This window comes from Carassius gibelio, chromosome B9 (assembly GCF_023724105.1).
Source record: "Carassius gibelio isolate Cgi1373 ecotype wild population from Czech Republic chromosome B9, carGib1.2-hapl.c, whole genome shotgun sequence".
Taxonomy (NCBI): domain Eukaryota; kingdom Metazoa; phylum Chordata; class Actinopteri; order Cypriniformes; family Cyprinidae; genus Carassius; species Carassius gibelio.
The window spans coordinates 17,685,320-17,702,182 of record NC_068404.1 but is presented as its reverse complement, the minus strand read 5'-3'; the positions used below and the strand labels follow the sequence as shown (position 1 = coordinate 17,702,182).

Genomic DNA, 16,863 nt, shown 5'->3' with positions numbered 1-16,863 from the left:
ATAATAAAGTATAATGAATAAACAGATTAAATAAAGTTTTAATTATAAGTACACCGATACGCCTCGTGATGGACAACAACATGACGTCACACCCACAGACCGAAGTAATCAATAGGATACAAATAATTCATAAGAAGAGGAGATAAATAAAACGCATAAAGAAGTGTGAATAATGAGGAAGCATTCCAAACGATATTTTAAAATGATACAGATGTCTATAAAAAGAAAAAAAATCGGGAAGTAACATCATTGTTCTGCTCGGTAATCTACCACTTTCGTCTTTACTTGATGTCACACATGCGACTGAAAGCATGTAGAAGTTCTCCACATCCACAGAGGCAATAATTTCATAAAGGACTCCACATACAGTATACATCTCATCGACAAAGTATGTAACTACATTTTCTATACGCAGTGGCTTATTTTGAATTTTGTTATCTTCATATATCTTGCTCTTTAAATGAGATTAAACGGACTGCATGTGGTTAACGTTGCTGTGTACACGGACGCATGGACCTCAAAGCGTGGTGCTGGGAGTAACAGTTGCTCATTTTCATTTTATGAACTGACCGACCGTTTAATTCATATAACTTTACGTTACACTAAGCAATCATATATTTGAAAGGTAACGTTACTTAGGAGAGTCATTTGTTGCAGCCGAATAACTAAACACCATTAAACAACGTCACAACTACAGATTTGATGTGAACATGTTGATACAGAATAAAATATCAATAATACTAAAATATATATAAAATAAAATGAAACATGAAGTTACTTAACATTTGTTTTATATATATATATATATATATATATGTATTCATTGTCAGGGATCATGCCTAAAAAAAGAATCTCATAATTAAAAAGATGCTATAGCTACTAGCCAATTTCCATCTGCAAATGCATTTGCTTTGACATAAAACTTATTTTATGCCATGTAGAATTTACTTTTATATTCAGCTTTATACAGTATGATTGGTCTTTTCTAAATATGTGCTCACATGACAAATTGTGAACAGTTTTTTAGATTAAACAAGCAACACATCTTACCCTACTCCCTTAATGTTGTGTGTGTGTGTGTCTACAGTCTCTGGCTTGCCATGGGTTTAACTAAGCAGTACCTGCGCTATGTTTCGAGTGCTGTATTTGGAGTGATCGGCAGTCAGAAAGCCAATATCGCGTTTGTGACCCTCAGGGGAGGTGAAAAGGGTCGATATGTTGCTGTGGGAGCCTGTGAGCATGTGTTCATATGGGATGTCCGCAAAGCTGAAAAGGTGCTTGCTTTAAATGGTTAAGAAGATTGATTAGTACATTTACTCATCAGTTTATATAAACTCATATATGTTGAACTCAACCCTTTCATTTCTCAGGTTCTTATACTTGAAGGTAAAAAGCATGAGGTAACATACCTGTGTCCCTCTCCTGATGGCGTTCACCTAGCGGTGGGTTATGAGGATGGAGGCGTGCGCATCTTTAACCTGCTCAACGGTGAAAGCAACATCTCCTTCAGTGGACACAAATCCGCTGTCTCAGTGATTAGATTTGATGCACTCGGGGCTCGTCTCGTCACCGGCTCCAGAGTAAGACTACAGTTTGTTTTACTACAGTTTTTCTTCTTCTTTTTTTTATAATTCTACAAAATGAAATCATTTTCGTTGTATTTCAGGACACAGATGTGATTGTGTGGGATATCATCAATGAGTGTGGTCTGTACAGACTCAAAGGACACAAAGATGCAATCACGCAGATTTTGTTTTTGGAGAGCAAAAACTTGCTGATTACAAGGTAAATCAGTCGTTATATTTTATTGGAACAAATTTAACAATTAAAAATACTAATATTATATTATATACATTTACACACATCATTTACCAGAATATAAGTTGCTTTTTCATCATCTTAAAAATGTGCTGTGACATTAAAAATAAAATTCACATCAAAAACACAAAATATTTGTATTTTTGCCGTAAGTGAGAGGTACATGAGGCCAAGTTCCCCACATGCCAGTGATTTCAGTTTCAGTTTAAATACATGTGTTTAGGCTCTATGTATATATTTATAATAAACATTGTTCACTATGAATGCCACAACATATTTTTTAATACTGCTGTTCTGCACTAAATACTGTTAAATTTAAAGGATTTTTTTCAGTTTGTCTTATTTTTTGAACATTTCATTTTATTTACCGTATTTTATGTATGTTTCCTCAGTTCCAAGGACAGTTTTGTAAAGTGGTGGGACTTGGACACACAGCATTGTTTCAAGACCATGGTGGGGCATCGCACTGAGGTAAACAGGGTCATACACTGTTGAAACTTGATCTCTCTGAAATATACAACACAACCATTTAAATGCATTCTCTTGCTTCTTTGGTATGTCCACATAAATCAGTTTACTGTAAATGATTAGGGAGTTTACTGTAAATGACCTGATGTTAGGTGGCTTTTGGTATCTTAAAGAAAAATCATAACTATCACTATCCAATTATCTATTATAGTGTTGTAATACAGTGCAACCAATCTCTGTAGGTATGGGGGATGGTCCTGCTGAACCAGGAGAGTAGGTTGCTTACAGGGTCTGCTGACAGTGAGCTCAGAGCCTGGGACATTCAGTACATTGAGGAGGTAAGGCATATCACTCATGCTGTGCCAAATGGTAACTTTGTAGGCTGAATTACATTCCAGTACAGTCTTGAACTCTCTATAGAGAATTAAAACTGATTCCGTATATTCAGAATGACATTAAAGTTTCTCCACAGGATAAGGAAGTGGGGGAGCCACAGCAAAAGAAAGTCAGAACTCTTCTTGAGAACGAGGAGGAAGATGAGGAAGGACTTGACGAAGAGCCAGAAGAAGTAATATTTCTTCCAGTAATTCTCCCCAGTGCACCCTGTTCATTTAATTAATATATTCAATTTAATACACTTCACTTAGGGTTTTCTTTAAATGCTCATCAAAGATTTCTGTCCACAGCGAATTCTCAGCTGTAAGAAAGCTGGTTCTGTTCTGAGGGAAGCCAGAGACAGGGTTGTATCCTTGGTCACAGACGCTAAAGCTAAAGTACTAGCATGCCATGTAAGTATGTTTCTGTTTTGTACACTAGTGTTTTGCAAAAAATAACATCCTTCTGAAAAAGGGTTTCACTCTTATTAGCTTGGTCGGTAATGTTGAGAAGTACCTAATTAAAGGTAGATATGCAATAAGGAAAAAACATTTTTGTGTTTAAAATCTTTTAACAGGGTCTGGATGCTACGCTTGAAGTCTTTACTATACTTTCTGAGGATGAGATCCAGAAAAAAATGGACAGAAAACTAAAGAAAGCCAAGAAAAAAGCAAAGTGTGTGAGACCTCTGTTTTGAAATGTGAAGTTGGTACTCTAAGCTTTTCTGATATTCTGATGAACTGTTATGTTTTGCAGGTTGCAAGGAGGAGAAGAGGATGGACCTGAACCTTTAGTGGAGAGAAAGTTGAGTGATGAGATCCAAAAGCTGGCAAACATAAAGGCATCATCCAAGATCAGGTCAGAGAGTACTTCTGCATGCAGTTATAGTCCACTTGTGTATGTTACTGGTATAAAGTATTGATGTTAAAGTTTTTTTTCCATCAACAGATCGATGGACTGCCTTGTGGTTCCTAACGGAGAGATGAAGCTTGCTCTTCTTCTGCAGAATAACACCGTGGAGACATACACATTGAAGACTACAGAGAAGAATCCTACTGGCACTAAAACCTCTCGCCTCACACTGAGCGGTCATCGCACAGATGTCAGAACGCTGGCCTTCAGCTCAGATAACATAGCCATCCTCTCCGCCTCTGGAGAGACCGTCAAAGTGTGGAACAGGTGAGTGTGATGATGACAGATGTTTCAGTTTGTTTGCGTGAGTTCATCAATTTTGAGTCCTTAACAAGAAGTGTCTTCTTTGGTCAGGTCCACCTTGCAGGTCATTCGTACCATGGGATGTGAATATGCTCTCTGCTCATTATTTGTTCCTGGAGACAGACAGATTATCTTAGGAACAAAGGTATATATCTGTTCACTTCTCAGTCGTCAATCAATTCATTCTTCAACTTCATATCTTAACTTTATTACAAACCTGCATAACAGCATTACAAAAAAGAAGCCATGTTTAGAAGCCATATGCAAGATTAGTGTGTGGAACACTTTTTGATCATATCTTCCATTTTTATTTGAGCACTAACATTGTAGTATGTATTAATATTTAGAATTTTTACAGTTTTTTTTTGTTTTTTGTAAATTCTTCCTTTCTGTTTTAGTACTGATATTCAAACTAAACTAGGTCTGTAAAGAGACACGGTGCCACACTGGCCTTAATTGACATAAGTGCCATTAGTTCTGGTCTGTCTTGTAACCGCCAACTTTGAAAATGCATGAATAAGATTTAAATGAGACATTTCATGAATGTTAATCAAGATCCTAAAAGGCTATGTGTTGCAAAACTTAAAGTCCATTTATCTTTTACTATGAATTTTTCACTTTTGTCAGAGTGGGAAGATTCAGATTTTCGACCTGGCCTCGGGAAGCCTTCTAGAGACGACTGATGCCCATGATGGAGCTCTTTGGTCCATGTGTCTCTCTCCAGACCAGGTATTATATCGATCTCTCTTCTGAATGACAAAGAGTTTCTCATCCCTACAAAAACACCAGTCTGTGACTTCCTATTCCAAAGACAGACAGTAAACTGTCAGCAAGAGTTTTAGCTTTACTGTATGTGAACATATTTGACTTTGATTTGTGTGTGTATTAACGCAGAGAGGGATTGTAACTGGTGGTGCTGACAAGACTGTGAAATTCTGGGAATTTGAGCTCATAAAGGATCAGGACTCTGGGAAGAACAAGTGAGTTATTATCTGTGATCACAAACCGCGGCTCTCTCATCCAGATTTCTCCATCTCTCTTCTTCTTCTTGGCTTTCATGTCTTATTGCTTTGTGGAATCCACAGGAGACTGACGGTGAAGCACACACGCACCCTGCAGTTAGATGAGGACGTGCTGTGTGTGCGCTACAGTCCTGACCAGAGACTGCTGGCTGTCTCTCTTCTCGACTGTACGGTCAAGATCTTTTACACAGACACGCTAAAGGTAAACCACAAGCACAGCATATAGCATTACAATACTTTCCTCACAACACATAGCATCTTGCATGTTAAATTCATACATAAATCCAGTGCTTTATAAAAATTAATGTTAACAGTGTCCAACAATAAGACCACTGTTATACTCAAATTACATTTACTGAGACATATTTCACCACCAATAAACATCCTGACAGTATATGCAGACATGCCCGGTTTATATCAATATCCATCATGATTCATGGGTGATCTGACCATGTTAGCTGAGACCGACAGCTACCGTTATTCTTTATCAAAGAATAACATACGTCTCAAATGTTTCTCCAGAGCTGTGAACTCATACATCACGTGTTAGTGTGTCAAGTTGATCAAGTGCGAACAATAAAGAAAAAATGTTGCTCCGCACAAATGCGATATGCTTGATGTTTAATTGCAGTTTTATTCGAAGACTTGTATTAACTGATCTTCAGTTCATGTATTCATTTATATTTAATAAATATTATACAAACTATAAACGGGGCCACAGAAATATGTCAGCACATTATAAATAACCAATAACCACTCATGTAATATGACATCATCATGCCTAATGCCCAACTCTACCCCCAAAAAAATATGAGATATGAGAGCTGTGCAGAATAATAAGAGATTTGTCCTCCGTCTCAACTTCCTCTAGTTCTTCCTGTCGCTGTATGGACACAAGCTGCCCGTTCTGTGCCTGGACATTTCACATGTGAGTGCACTGGCTGACACGACACATCCTGCAAGTTATTCTGACGAATGGCGTAATTGTTTTGCAATGTTGTTTGTGGGTTTCTGTGCGTGTTCTGCAGGACAGCGCTTTAATAGCCACAGGCTCAGCAGACAGAAATGTGAAGATTTGGGGTTTGGACTTCGGAGACTGTCATCGCTCTATGTTTGCACATGACGACAGGTGATTAAAAACACTGCTGTTCTCTGTCACATTACCTGTACATTTTTTTGTTATATTGTTATTGAAAGTTATACCGGTTGATGACAAGAATAGTGATTTCATGGTTCGCTCAGGTGTCACCTACCTACAGGTGTTGACATCCCTCCAGCGCCTGTGAGCTGCAGTCGCTGGATTACATCAGCCCAGATGGTTGTTATTTATCATCCACTGTTCTTTCCCTGTTGTCTTTCCTCTCTAGTGTCATGTTTCTTCAGTTTGTCCCTAAAACCCATCTGTTCTTCACTGCGGGAAAGGACAGAAAGATCAAGCAGTGGGACGCTGACAAGTTTGAGCACATCCAGACATTGGAGGTGACCTTCTCTAAAAGTTGGACAGCATTCAATAGGCATTTTTCCATAGCCGGAATGAGTTTTCCAAAGGTCGCTAAGGTGGAAGTAGCTGTTATATTGAAAGGATTAGAGTTATAATAAGAGCCCAGTCAATATGAAGCAGAGCCTGATTGCATTATGTAAGCCGTAGTCTGTTTTTGCTTAAGCCCTAATCAATGTAATCTCAGACACAGATGTATTGGAACTGTTGCATTATTGCAGAATGCAGACCCTCTTATAGGCTTGACTGTGTTTTTCAACTTTGACCCTTGGATGCTCCTCAGGGTCATCATCGTGAGGTCTGGTGCCTGGCCATCAGCCCCAATGGAGACCACATCGTCTCCTCGTCTCATGATAAGTCCCTCAGACTGTGGGAGAGAACGAGGGAGCCCATCATCCTGGAGGAGGAGAAGGAGATGGTGAGTGCTTGGTTTTTTCAGCAGAAAAAGGGATCTGATGGGATTAAATGCATATCTATAGATCTATATTTACATCTCTGATAGACCTCTGTCATCTTCAACTTCATTAATATCTGGGTAATGCTTTAGTAGAGAGAACAATACCAGCAATAAACCCAAGTATATCATCATTTAAAAGTACAAACATCTCCTTTATACATTTTCTGACTTGTCTCAATGATTTTCCTAGGAAAGGGAAGCAGAATTTGAGGAGTCTTTGGCTAAAGGTGATGAACCTGTGGTACGTGGTTCTCTTAAACCCTAGAGATCAGTTGTGTCTCTTTATGTCTCTGTATGTTCTCAGTGTTTGCTTATGTCTCACAGGTCCCTGGAGAGACTAAAGGAGAGGCAGAGCCTGCTGGGAAGAAGACCATTGAGACCGTGAAAGCTGTGAGTCTGCTGAACTGTACAGATGAAGAGCTCCTCTCCTTTATACTCCGTAATGGAGAAATGGCACTTGTGTTCTGTTTCTATAGGCCGAGCGAATAATGGAGGCTGTTGAGCTCTATAGAGAAGAAAGTGAAAAGCTGGAGGAGCACAGTGCCGCTTGCAAGGCAGCAGGGAAGGAGGTATGACGTTTTTTAGACACTTAAAGCCCATGAAGAGAGAAACACAACATTTGATTGAAGTTCTCTTTTACTCTGCACATATTTTTGAATTGAAGCTTAAAGTTCACAAAATATGGATTTTGAAATGTAATGATGTGGGTGCTTTACTTAGACGCTTCTTTGTTTTTCTTTTTTTTGCAGTTACCACCCCCTAAGATGAACCCCATCCTTGTAGCTTTTGGAAATATCTCTGTGAGTGTGTTTTAATATTAGCACCGGGTTTGTTTGGTTGTCATATTTGGTAAATATTTTATGGGTGCACAGTGTATTAGTACCATATTGGTTAATGGCCAAATAAGATAATTTTTGAAGATATATCAGATTAAATGGTTAATTATATTCAATATAGGGACCAATTTACACTTTTAAATAGTTGCTTATTAGCATGCCTATTATTAACATATTAGCTGATTACTAGTACTTATAAAGCACATATTCTGCATCAGCATATTCTACATCCCTAATCCTACCCCATATCTAAAGTTAACAGCTACCTTACTATTAATAATGATCAAATTAGGAGTTTATTGAGGCAATAGTTTTGTTAATGGTGTGTTAATAGCGAGAATTGGATCTTAAAATAAAGTGTGACCTGTTTATTTGTCAATGCTCATTTCTTTTACTTTTATTAGTGCTATCAAACGATTAATCACATCCAAAATAAATGTTTTTGTTTGCATAATATATGTATGCATGCTGTGAATATTCATTATGTATATTTAAATACACACACATGCATGTGAATATTTCAGTAAAATGTTGTTTATATATTAAATATATTTATTTATAAATTAAAATTATATAAATATAGACATAAATTAATATTTAAAATATATACCGTGTGTATTTATATATACACAATAAATATACACAGAAAACATACATATTATGCAAACCAAAACGTTTATTTTGGATTCAATTATTTGCGATTTATCGTAAATTGAAGTAAATTTTTAAAACCACTAATAATGTAATAATGCTTTTAAATTTTATGATGCCTAAATTCTTGCAGCGTTAAAAAAATAAAAAGTTGTTGTTGTTTTCTTTTTTTCATGGAAGAGAATTTTAATATTATCGATTATCAACCTTAACAAAATCTTACTATCAACTGATTTTTTTTCAATAATACACTACACTAAAGAGCTGAATTTATACTTTAGCTGAAAAATGTGATTCATTAATATTTACTAACACTTGCCATTGTATCTGCAGCCTTCTCGATATGTTCTAGAAGTAATAAAGAAGGTTCGGTCCAGGTAAGAGCTCTTCCTCAACCCAGGCAAAAGCATTCAAACTCATACATTTTCCCATCTGTTATGTGCCGTTATGTTTTATGGGTCAGTGTGATGCTCAGCTCTGTTTTTCTCTTCAGTGAGCTGGTAGTGTCTCTGCTGGTGCTGCCGTTTCCGTATGTCCCGGATCTGCTGAAGCTCTTTGGTGGTTACGTACAGCAGGGCCTGGAGGTGGAGCTAGTGTGCCGCTGCCTCTTCTTCCTGCTCAGGTACTCATCTGTAGCTTCTGCTTTAACATATTACACTTTCATGTTCATTCGACCATTTTGTCATTAAATTAGGCTTTTATAAGCATTGAGGGGATTCATTGATTTGCTCCTGACTAACAGTCCTATCATTTATCGTTTTCCTAGAGTTCATTTTGGTCAGATCACCAGTAATCAAATGCTGCTGTCAGTCATTGACGAGTTAAGGACCAACACAATCTCCAAAGTGCGAGAGATCAGGGTGAGTTCTAGAAACAGGATGGATTTAACCACCGTGATCACACATCTCATATGATCAGATTGTGCAAGCCTGTGTGTTCTCATCTCCCCGTGTTTTCAGGATGTCCTGGGTTTCAACAGTGCCGGTCTTCAGCTCCTGCAGCGTGAGATCGAGAGCAAAGAGGACGTTATGTTCTTTGCTGATGCCACAGACCGCTTTGAAGAGAAAAAGAGAAAGAGAAAGAAACGTGAAAGAGCCGTCCTTACAATCACATGAAACTGACGTGCTTGTCAACAGTTATAACAGACTCCATTGCTTTGTGCTTTTACAATCCTGAAGAAGCATCATGCTGATGTTTTTATAACTTGATGTGTCATTTGTACCCGTCTTAAGTCCATAAAGGTAAATTTCTCCACAAATCAACTTAACTGAAGCTGCTTTGTTCTTTATAAAATTAAAGTGTGTGTTTGAATGGAGATTATCAGCTGCAAAAACTCATTATTTTTTTTTTTAAGAAACATTTTATGAAACCATGTTAAGTAAATCTAGACTGTTTAAAAAAAATAATTTTAGACAAAATTTAAGATTCCTGTCAAGTGCTGCTACTGGCAAAACTTAAGCAGCAGCACAACCAAGGAAAAACATTGCTGTTTTATAATGAAATATTTCATACACATAATATGATGTCCTGGCATTGAACCGCAAGTAAATCACGACATTATCTTATTTGAATGCAATGGTTGGAAATAGAGAAGTTAAAATTGAATAAGGGTAATCTGGGACATATTTTGCATTTATTTGATTGTGAAAGAGAGAGAAATCTATGCATCAGATTCTCATTACCCAGTGTCCCAGATTAACCCTCAATCATCCAACATTAATGCCCATATGTTTTCTGTTATGCTTAATTCTGTGGAAAAGATGAAGTGAATCATCAAGACAGATTCTCAATCTCGCTGCAAGCCTGTAAAAACACGAGCTTTCAATAGGGATGAAATAATTAAATGAGTTCAATCTTTCTGTATGGCTGAAGCTGTGGTGACCTGGTGGGAGATCCACACTGACTTTACTGAGCTCATAACCTGGATTAAATTTACAGTTACAAGCCCATATGTATGTGGGATTCATAATTCACCACCTGGAAACTGATGCTGCTCATTTCAGTGACATATTTCACTCCTAGTTAGTGCTCCTCAGTCTTAACAGTGATTCTCACCCACCTCTCACACCTCGCGTCCCTGCTGTGTGTTAACATCCTAATCATCAGTGTCTTGGAAATAATGAAACAAATCCCTCAAGACACCCCTTTTCAGACCTGTTCAATCTAAGGGTAATGAAAAAAGCAAATGAAGTGTGTATTTATAAAGCCGTAAAAAGGCTTGCAGCATTTTATGAGACCGGTCTGGGTCTCAAAGCTATAAATGTCACACCTACCACCAATATTAAAAATTCCTCAGAAAAAGGTTGAAGTTAAACGCCTGAGAACACGTTCTGTGTTAATCTCCATCGAACAGGGCAAACTAATCAAACACAGCCGTGTTTTTATGGAAAAGCAAATGAATTTAAACCTAGCTACCACTGATTATGACTGTAGATTCAGTTTGGTGTGGAGACATCAGGCCTTCTCTCAGATGTATGAACCTATAACCTTTTAACCTTCTGCTTTAGTTGTAAACAGAACAAAATAATGGTGGTCTTGGTCTGAACCAATTTCAAAAAATATACAGTTGAGTCCAGAAATAATTTTGTTTTATATCGTGGCTGATATTTTTCATAGCAATAACAGAGCACTCATAACATGCACAGCATAGAGAGTGTGTATGAAATGTTCCTGACATCTGCCAACGCTTGAGTCATCGGGCAGATTTACTGATCTACTGGCCGCTTTTCACCTCAAAACATAATTTCCCGCCTTTATTACTTTGACTGGCCATCAATGATTGTGTCACGTACTTCTTAATAAAAATAAATACTGTAAAATGAGTGGGTGACTTTGTTTTGAGTTATTTCGATGTACAGAAATGTGTCTCTCGATTTATCGTTATTTCTCTATTTTTATTTTAACATTACTTATTACAACACATATAAACAATAACAGTAGAAAAACATTGGCACAAACTTTGTGATTTGACATTGGAGAATAAAGAGGAGCAACATACTGTATAAAGTGTTTGAAAACTGTATTTAGTGTAGAGAGGGGAAAAAAGTAGGAAAATTGACTATAAAGACTATAAAGACGCCATACTCGTGTCATGTGGAATGACCACTGGGGGGCACCATTGCTTTTCCAAACAAATTTTTCTGAGCTTTTAGTTACTGTCCGACTTAATGGTGCTCTATTCTGTTTGCTTTTTTAGAAACGTCTTTTAAATTATTAATTGGTTTATCATTTGTAGCCTACCTGCAAACTGAAGAATTACATTCTTACTGAATGTAATAAATATATAGATAACCACAAATCTTGATATCAGCCACCATTTTGCTACAGAGATTTTGTACACTACACATACTCTCTCTTATTTTTTTAACCTGTATTTCTACCTTTCTCACATTTTCATTCCCTCACCTTTCTCTTTATTCATCTTTATTGTTTGTTTTTTTCTATCAGTTCCAGCCGACAACCACATTTACAGTTGAAAGTCAATTCAAACAGTCACCAGTGAATTCACTCCTACCATGAAAATGATTTCAAGCAATAACAGATATCCTGTGGTCCAGTCTGTTTACTTTTATATTGAGATAGAACAACCAAGGCCCAATCTCAGAATCTCATTTCTGTCAGACAGTCCTGTTCTCTTCTCTGAGCCACTACACATTGATTCACCAAAGGTGTGGAGAGCGACTGAACCTTTGGAAGCGCCCCATTGCTATGTGAACCACATTACAACCATGAACCCACACAGAGAGAGACATTTTTAAGAGCTCTCCCCAGAAATCCACACAGCTGATGTAATTAGTCATTTCAGAGTCATGCACTTCATAATACTCCCTATAAACAGACATTCAATCCTTCCCTCAGTGTTCACTGTTTATTCTAGTCTTTTACAATCTGTTCTGGACCACCGTCTGTTTAACCTTCCCCAACAATAATGCTCCTATACTGCGACGGAGGAATGCAGTTCATTTGTCCAATTAAACAAGGAAAATAAATACAAATCGATTATGGAACACAATGTCGAGATTTGTTCCCAAAACACTTTTACAACGACACTGAACTTTTAGATTTACGATGCAAATATAGCAGGGGTGATGAATAAAAAACGTCCTTGAAATGTTTTTCAAAGGTTTGATCTACATCATTATCTAAACGTATCTGGACATAAATCTGTGTTACACTAGCAAAGTGACCTTCCGTTTGCAAGCAAAAGTTTTCCATCCCATATATTAACATATTGACAATGATTGCTGCTTTACAAAAAAAAAATTTTTTTTAGATGTGATTAAGTGCTTTCAAAAGAAAAAAAAAACAAATATACAAATAGAAGCATACTAGGAAATGACAGTAAAAGCTTATTTAAGTCAAGTACACACTATAAATGTCAATCTTATTGAAATATTCAGGAGTATAGCTGGGGTTACTCAAATGGAGCTAAAGTGATCTGGATGCAAGTAAACATTGTTTCCGATATAACCGTACAAACTGAAACGTGGTGAAAAAGAACCTGACTTGTTCCCACGTTCCTAAGTAATTGCTATTATAAAATGGTTGAATGAAACAAGTCTGTCACACCCATGCGTTATTCACCCGTTGTGCCTGTTTTGGTCTTTAAGACATGTCTTCAGAAAATTTATAGTCTTCTACATTTTTTAAGTATAGCAAAAATAAGATCGGGGCTAGTTGCCACACAGGAAGTTGTCACAAAGTCTATAAAATTTTGGTGAAGAGTCCAATTGCTTAAATGTGTTGTTTTTTTAACATTGAATTTTATGTTGGTTTCTATTTCAAAGCCCTTTAATAATTTAAAATAATTATTACTACAACTGGCCAAAACAGCAATCAATATTTTTGTATTCAGACTTCTAGTTTTGTGTATCACAATCGTTGTACTGTTTAAATGTAGCTAAAATGTCTATAACACAACAGTTCTCAACCAGGGGCCTCAGGAAACCTCCAACGGGGTCTCAAAGTTCATTAAAAAAAGACAAAGTATGCACTGAAATAAGCCCAGAAAACTGTTTTCAGATTATTATTATTATTATTATTATTATTATTATTATTATTATTATTATTATTATTATTATTATTATTATTATTATTATTATTAGGCTATTATATTTTTTTGCCATTATTCAGTAGATAGTTATAAAAAGGTGAACTCTATGGAAAGTTCATGTAATTTAAATCATAACACTCCCATGTATATTGAATATATATATTTTTCTAGTTGTACAAAATGCTATAATATTTTATCAGGTAGAAACAATGTTTTTTTTTTTTTTCAACATTCTTATCCCAAATCCTCATCCAGTAAATCACAACCTTTGCTATAATAGGTTACTTAATTGTAGTTTCTAGTAAAAAAAAGAAAAAAAAAAAGTAGCCTTTTTGTAGCAAAGACTTTTTGTGTCAATACAGAAATAAACCTACCATGAGAAATATCAGATGCAGTACAAAGTGTGACAACTAGCCCCGGCCTTTCCTGCATATCAGTGTGTTCAGCTGTCTGGCAACAGGTGTGGGCAAAAAATTAAACTTCCGTGATTTTGAGCAGAGGATCAATGGGGATAATGGGATCTCCCATATTAGGGATCTCTTTGTTTTGTCCACTGATCTGTTTGGATTTTGGATGCTGTTTCTCTCAGTTGGAAACAGATGGAATTATCTCCAATTAATGCATGTTTGTAAAGGTCACCAGGGTCTGGTCTGTAAACATCCCTGCGTGATGGATGTCTAAGACAACTTGACAGTGTGTGAAGGGCTAGAGCAATCACAGCTAAGAATCTGTGTTTAGATCGGTGTATTTGTACGGTTCAAATCAGTTGGACTGTGAAAGCCTTCAAACACTGTCTGTACAGTTCCTTTGGCATCGAGACTATATCCTTCTGCAGAGTCTGTGAAGAATTGAAAGTAAACCAAGTCAAAAATGAGCCGTAAAAAGCGAATTACACACACACAAAAAAGTCTGTGAAAGGTTATATTCATTAGAGACTATGGTTTTTCTTTTTACTGGGAACATGTGGACTCGGAGCCCCACATGTCAGAAGTGCCTTCGGGGATGCAATATTCATGTCTGACATTGGTATGGTCAATCCCTTTAAGGTTTACCTCTTTTACTTTTTTTAAAGGAGGAGGACAAAATAAAATGTCTTGAAGGCATGCAAGCTGTCATAACCATCACCCCCACCCCACGCTAGCACCGCAAAGACCACCCAGACCGCAGAGTGACCTGTCAATCATCAAACATATGCGTATAGACTGTGCAGTAATACTTTCTCAAATTAGCACTAAAGATCCCACATTTCTGATGTGAAGGTTTACCAAGAGATATAAACACATCAGCTCACCTAAAATGTTTCATTTTTCTCACATTTCATTCACTGTTGCACAAAAAAAACAAGTCAAGAACCGCTGCCACCGTCCTATAGGAGAGTGTTCAAGGTTCCACACCGCTTCTCTTCCATCTGTCAGCACGACGGGATTGAGACGTAGATCTCCCTCTAATCTTTTGGCCAGTGATCACACCTCCGCCGGTCCCACATCACAGGACCCCCTCCACCACCGTCTCCCTTTTGAGAGTAAAGCGGCCAGTCAGAGAGCCCCGGGGTTTGGTGTAATCCTGCACTAATAACATCTCAGCAGCTTCAGCACACACTAAGAGGCCCAGATCCGTCCCAACACCCCCGTACAACAAAGACAGACGCACTGACTGCTTCAAATTAGCGTTTAATTAAGTTAAAGAGCGGCCCCCGCGCTCTCGTTCCTTCTCGGCGTGTAGAGCAAGAGCCCATTCCGATGGGCTTCCATCACCGCCGGGCCTCCTGCAGCCTCTGGCCAAGGTTGATCTCCCACTCATGTGATTAATTCAATAAAACCATTAAGAGTGACCCCCATCTGAAGTTCTGCACAAACAAGCATACACGCACACACACATACAGACCAAAGACCTTCATACCCTACAGATATTCTGTTTATCACGGGCTAAACAGAGCCAGGTCTGATCTCCAGAGATCTTATCCAAAAGAGAGAAGCATTAGATCAAAAAAACTAAAACAATTCTACAATAGTGAGCGAAGTCTGAAAAAGTTTGTTTTAGGTGTCTTGAGTTTCATTTTATCTGGCCAACATGCCACAGGGCTATAAATTTCTCAAAGCAATAAAATATCTAGTGCGCTTCAATTACATCACCATGATGATTTTTTTGTTCTGTGCCATTATTACAATGCCCCACAAAACAGAAAACAGTTTAAATCTATCATTGCACATTTTACAGTATGGAGTCTGTATTTATTGTGGCACCTCGTGTTTAATTTTAAACGCATTTCAAATCTCATTATTACACCTCCATACAGTGTAATATTTATACAATGAGATCCTTCTTTCCACACAGAAGGGGAAGGGGGATTTAACAGCCCCTTTCTTATGGGGCTTGATACTCATAGGGATGTAAGATCACACTTCACTGAAGTCCTAGAGAGGAAGTGTGGCTTTGTTTCCCTGGAGTCCATTACATAGTGCCAGAATGGAATTTATCCAGCCGTTAGTTCCGGTCCTCCATGCTGATTGGCCAAGCGGCCTTCTGTTGAAAAGCAACACAACTGTGCTCAACACAGATGACAATAAGAAATGGTTCCTGAGCACAAAATCATTATACAGTATTAGAATCATCAAGTGACACTGAAAAATGGAGTAATGGCAGCGTAAAATTCAACTTTGCCACGTCAGGAATAAATTACATTTTAAAATATATTCAAATAGAAAACATTTAAATTGTAATAATCTTTTTACAATATTACTGGTTTTACAATTTTTTTAAACAAATAAATGGTTTCATTTGATTTTCTGGATATATAACAAATTAGGAATATATATATATATATATATATATATATATATATATATATATATATATATATATATATATATATTAGGGCCGGGACTCGATTAAAAAAATTAATCTAATTAATTAGAGGCTTTGTAATTAATTAATCGCATATAAATATTTGACCTGAAAACAGTGAGAAGTAATTTTTTTTCACATGGATTTATAGTATACCATTGAATAATGACTGAATACATAAGCTTAAGCAACAAAATATTGTTTATTTTTGTTCAACCAAGTCTAGCAGACCAGTGCAATTTTTGCCATGAAGTGTAGCAATAGCATATTTAGAAACAATTTAGAAATAGTAAATTTCAGAAATTCAGGAAGCTTATAGGTGCTGGAACCTTCTGTAAAGTGTTTTTTTTAAAGTAAAACACAATACTGTCAATTACATTCAGAACATTGGAAACACTGACTATTAGAAAACATCTCTCTGTTGCTTCAGAGGCCATAACATACTAAGTCCAACTCTCAATAACCTTGGCCAAAACAATAAAGAGTTCAACATAAACTGTTGCACCAACAAAATAATATATAGTTCAACATAAAGTGTAAAGTCCACGCTAGCTGCTATATGTTTTGCGTTGAGGTGATACTTGAGGCTCGATGTGCTGCCGGTGATATGCGAACGCTAGTTGGTG

The 16,863-nt window shown here is 37.0% G+C and overlaps 1 protein-coding gene across 1 annotated transcript; it reads left to right on the top strand.

Moving 5' to 3' along the window:
- The first annotated feature begins 226 nt into the window (after positions 1-226).
- On the top strand, positions 227-9,655 carry LOC127964314 (WD repeat-containing protein 3). The gene is made up of 27 exons (XM_052564448.1): positions 227-388; positions 1,088-1,274; positions 1,371-1,580; positions 1,667-1,785; positions 2,211-2,289; positions 2,529-2,624; positions 2,759-2,854; positions 2,973-3,074; positions 3,239-3,336; positions 3,418-3,519; positions 3,610-3,840; positions 3,928-4,021; positions 4,504-4,605; positions 4,771-4,856; positions 4,962-5,100; positions 5,770-5,826; positions 5,927-6,027; positions 6,266-6,377; positions 6,680-6,814; positions 7,044-7,094; positions 7,178-7,243; positions 7,330-7,422; positions 7,603-7,653; positions 8,674-8,717; positions 8,834-8,962; positions 9,107-9,200; positions 9,300-9,655. Exons 2-27 carry the CDS (start codon positions 1,101-1,103, stop codon positions 9,453-9,455), a joined length of 2,817 nt encoding a protein of 938 aa, XP_052420408.1. The 5' UTR covers positions 227-388; positions 1,088-1,100; the 3' UTR covers positions 9,456-9,655.
- The last annotated feature ends 7,208 nt before the right edge of the window (positions 9,656-16,863 follow it).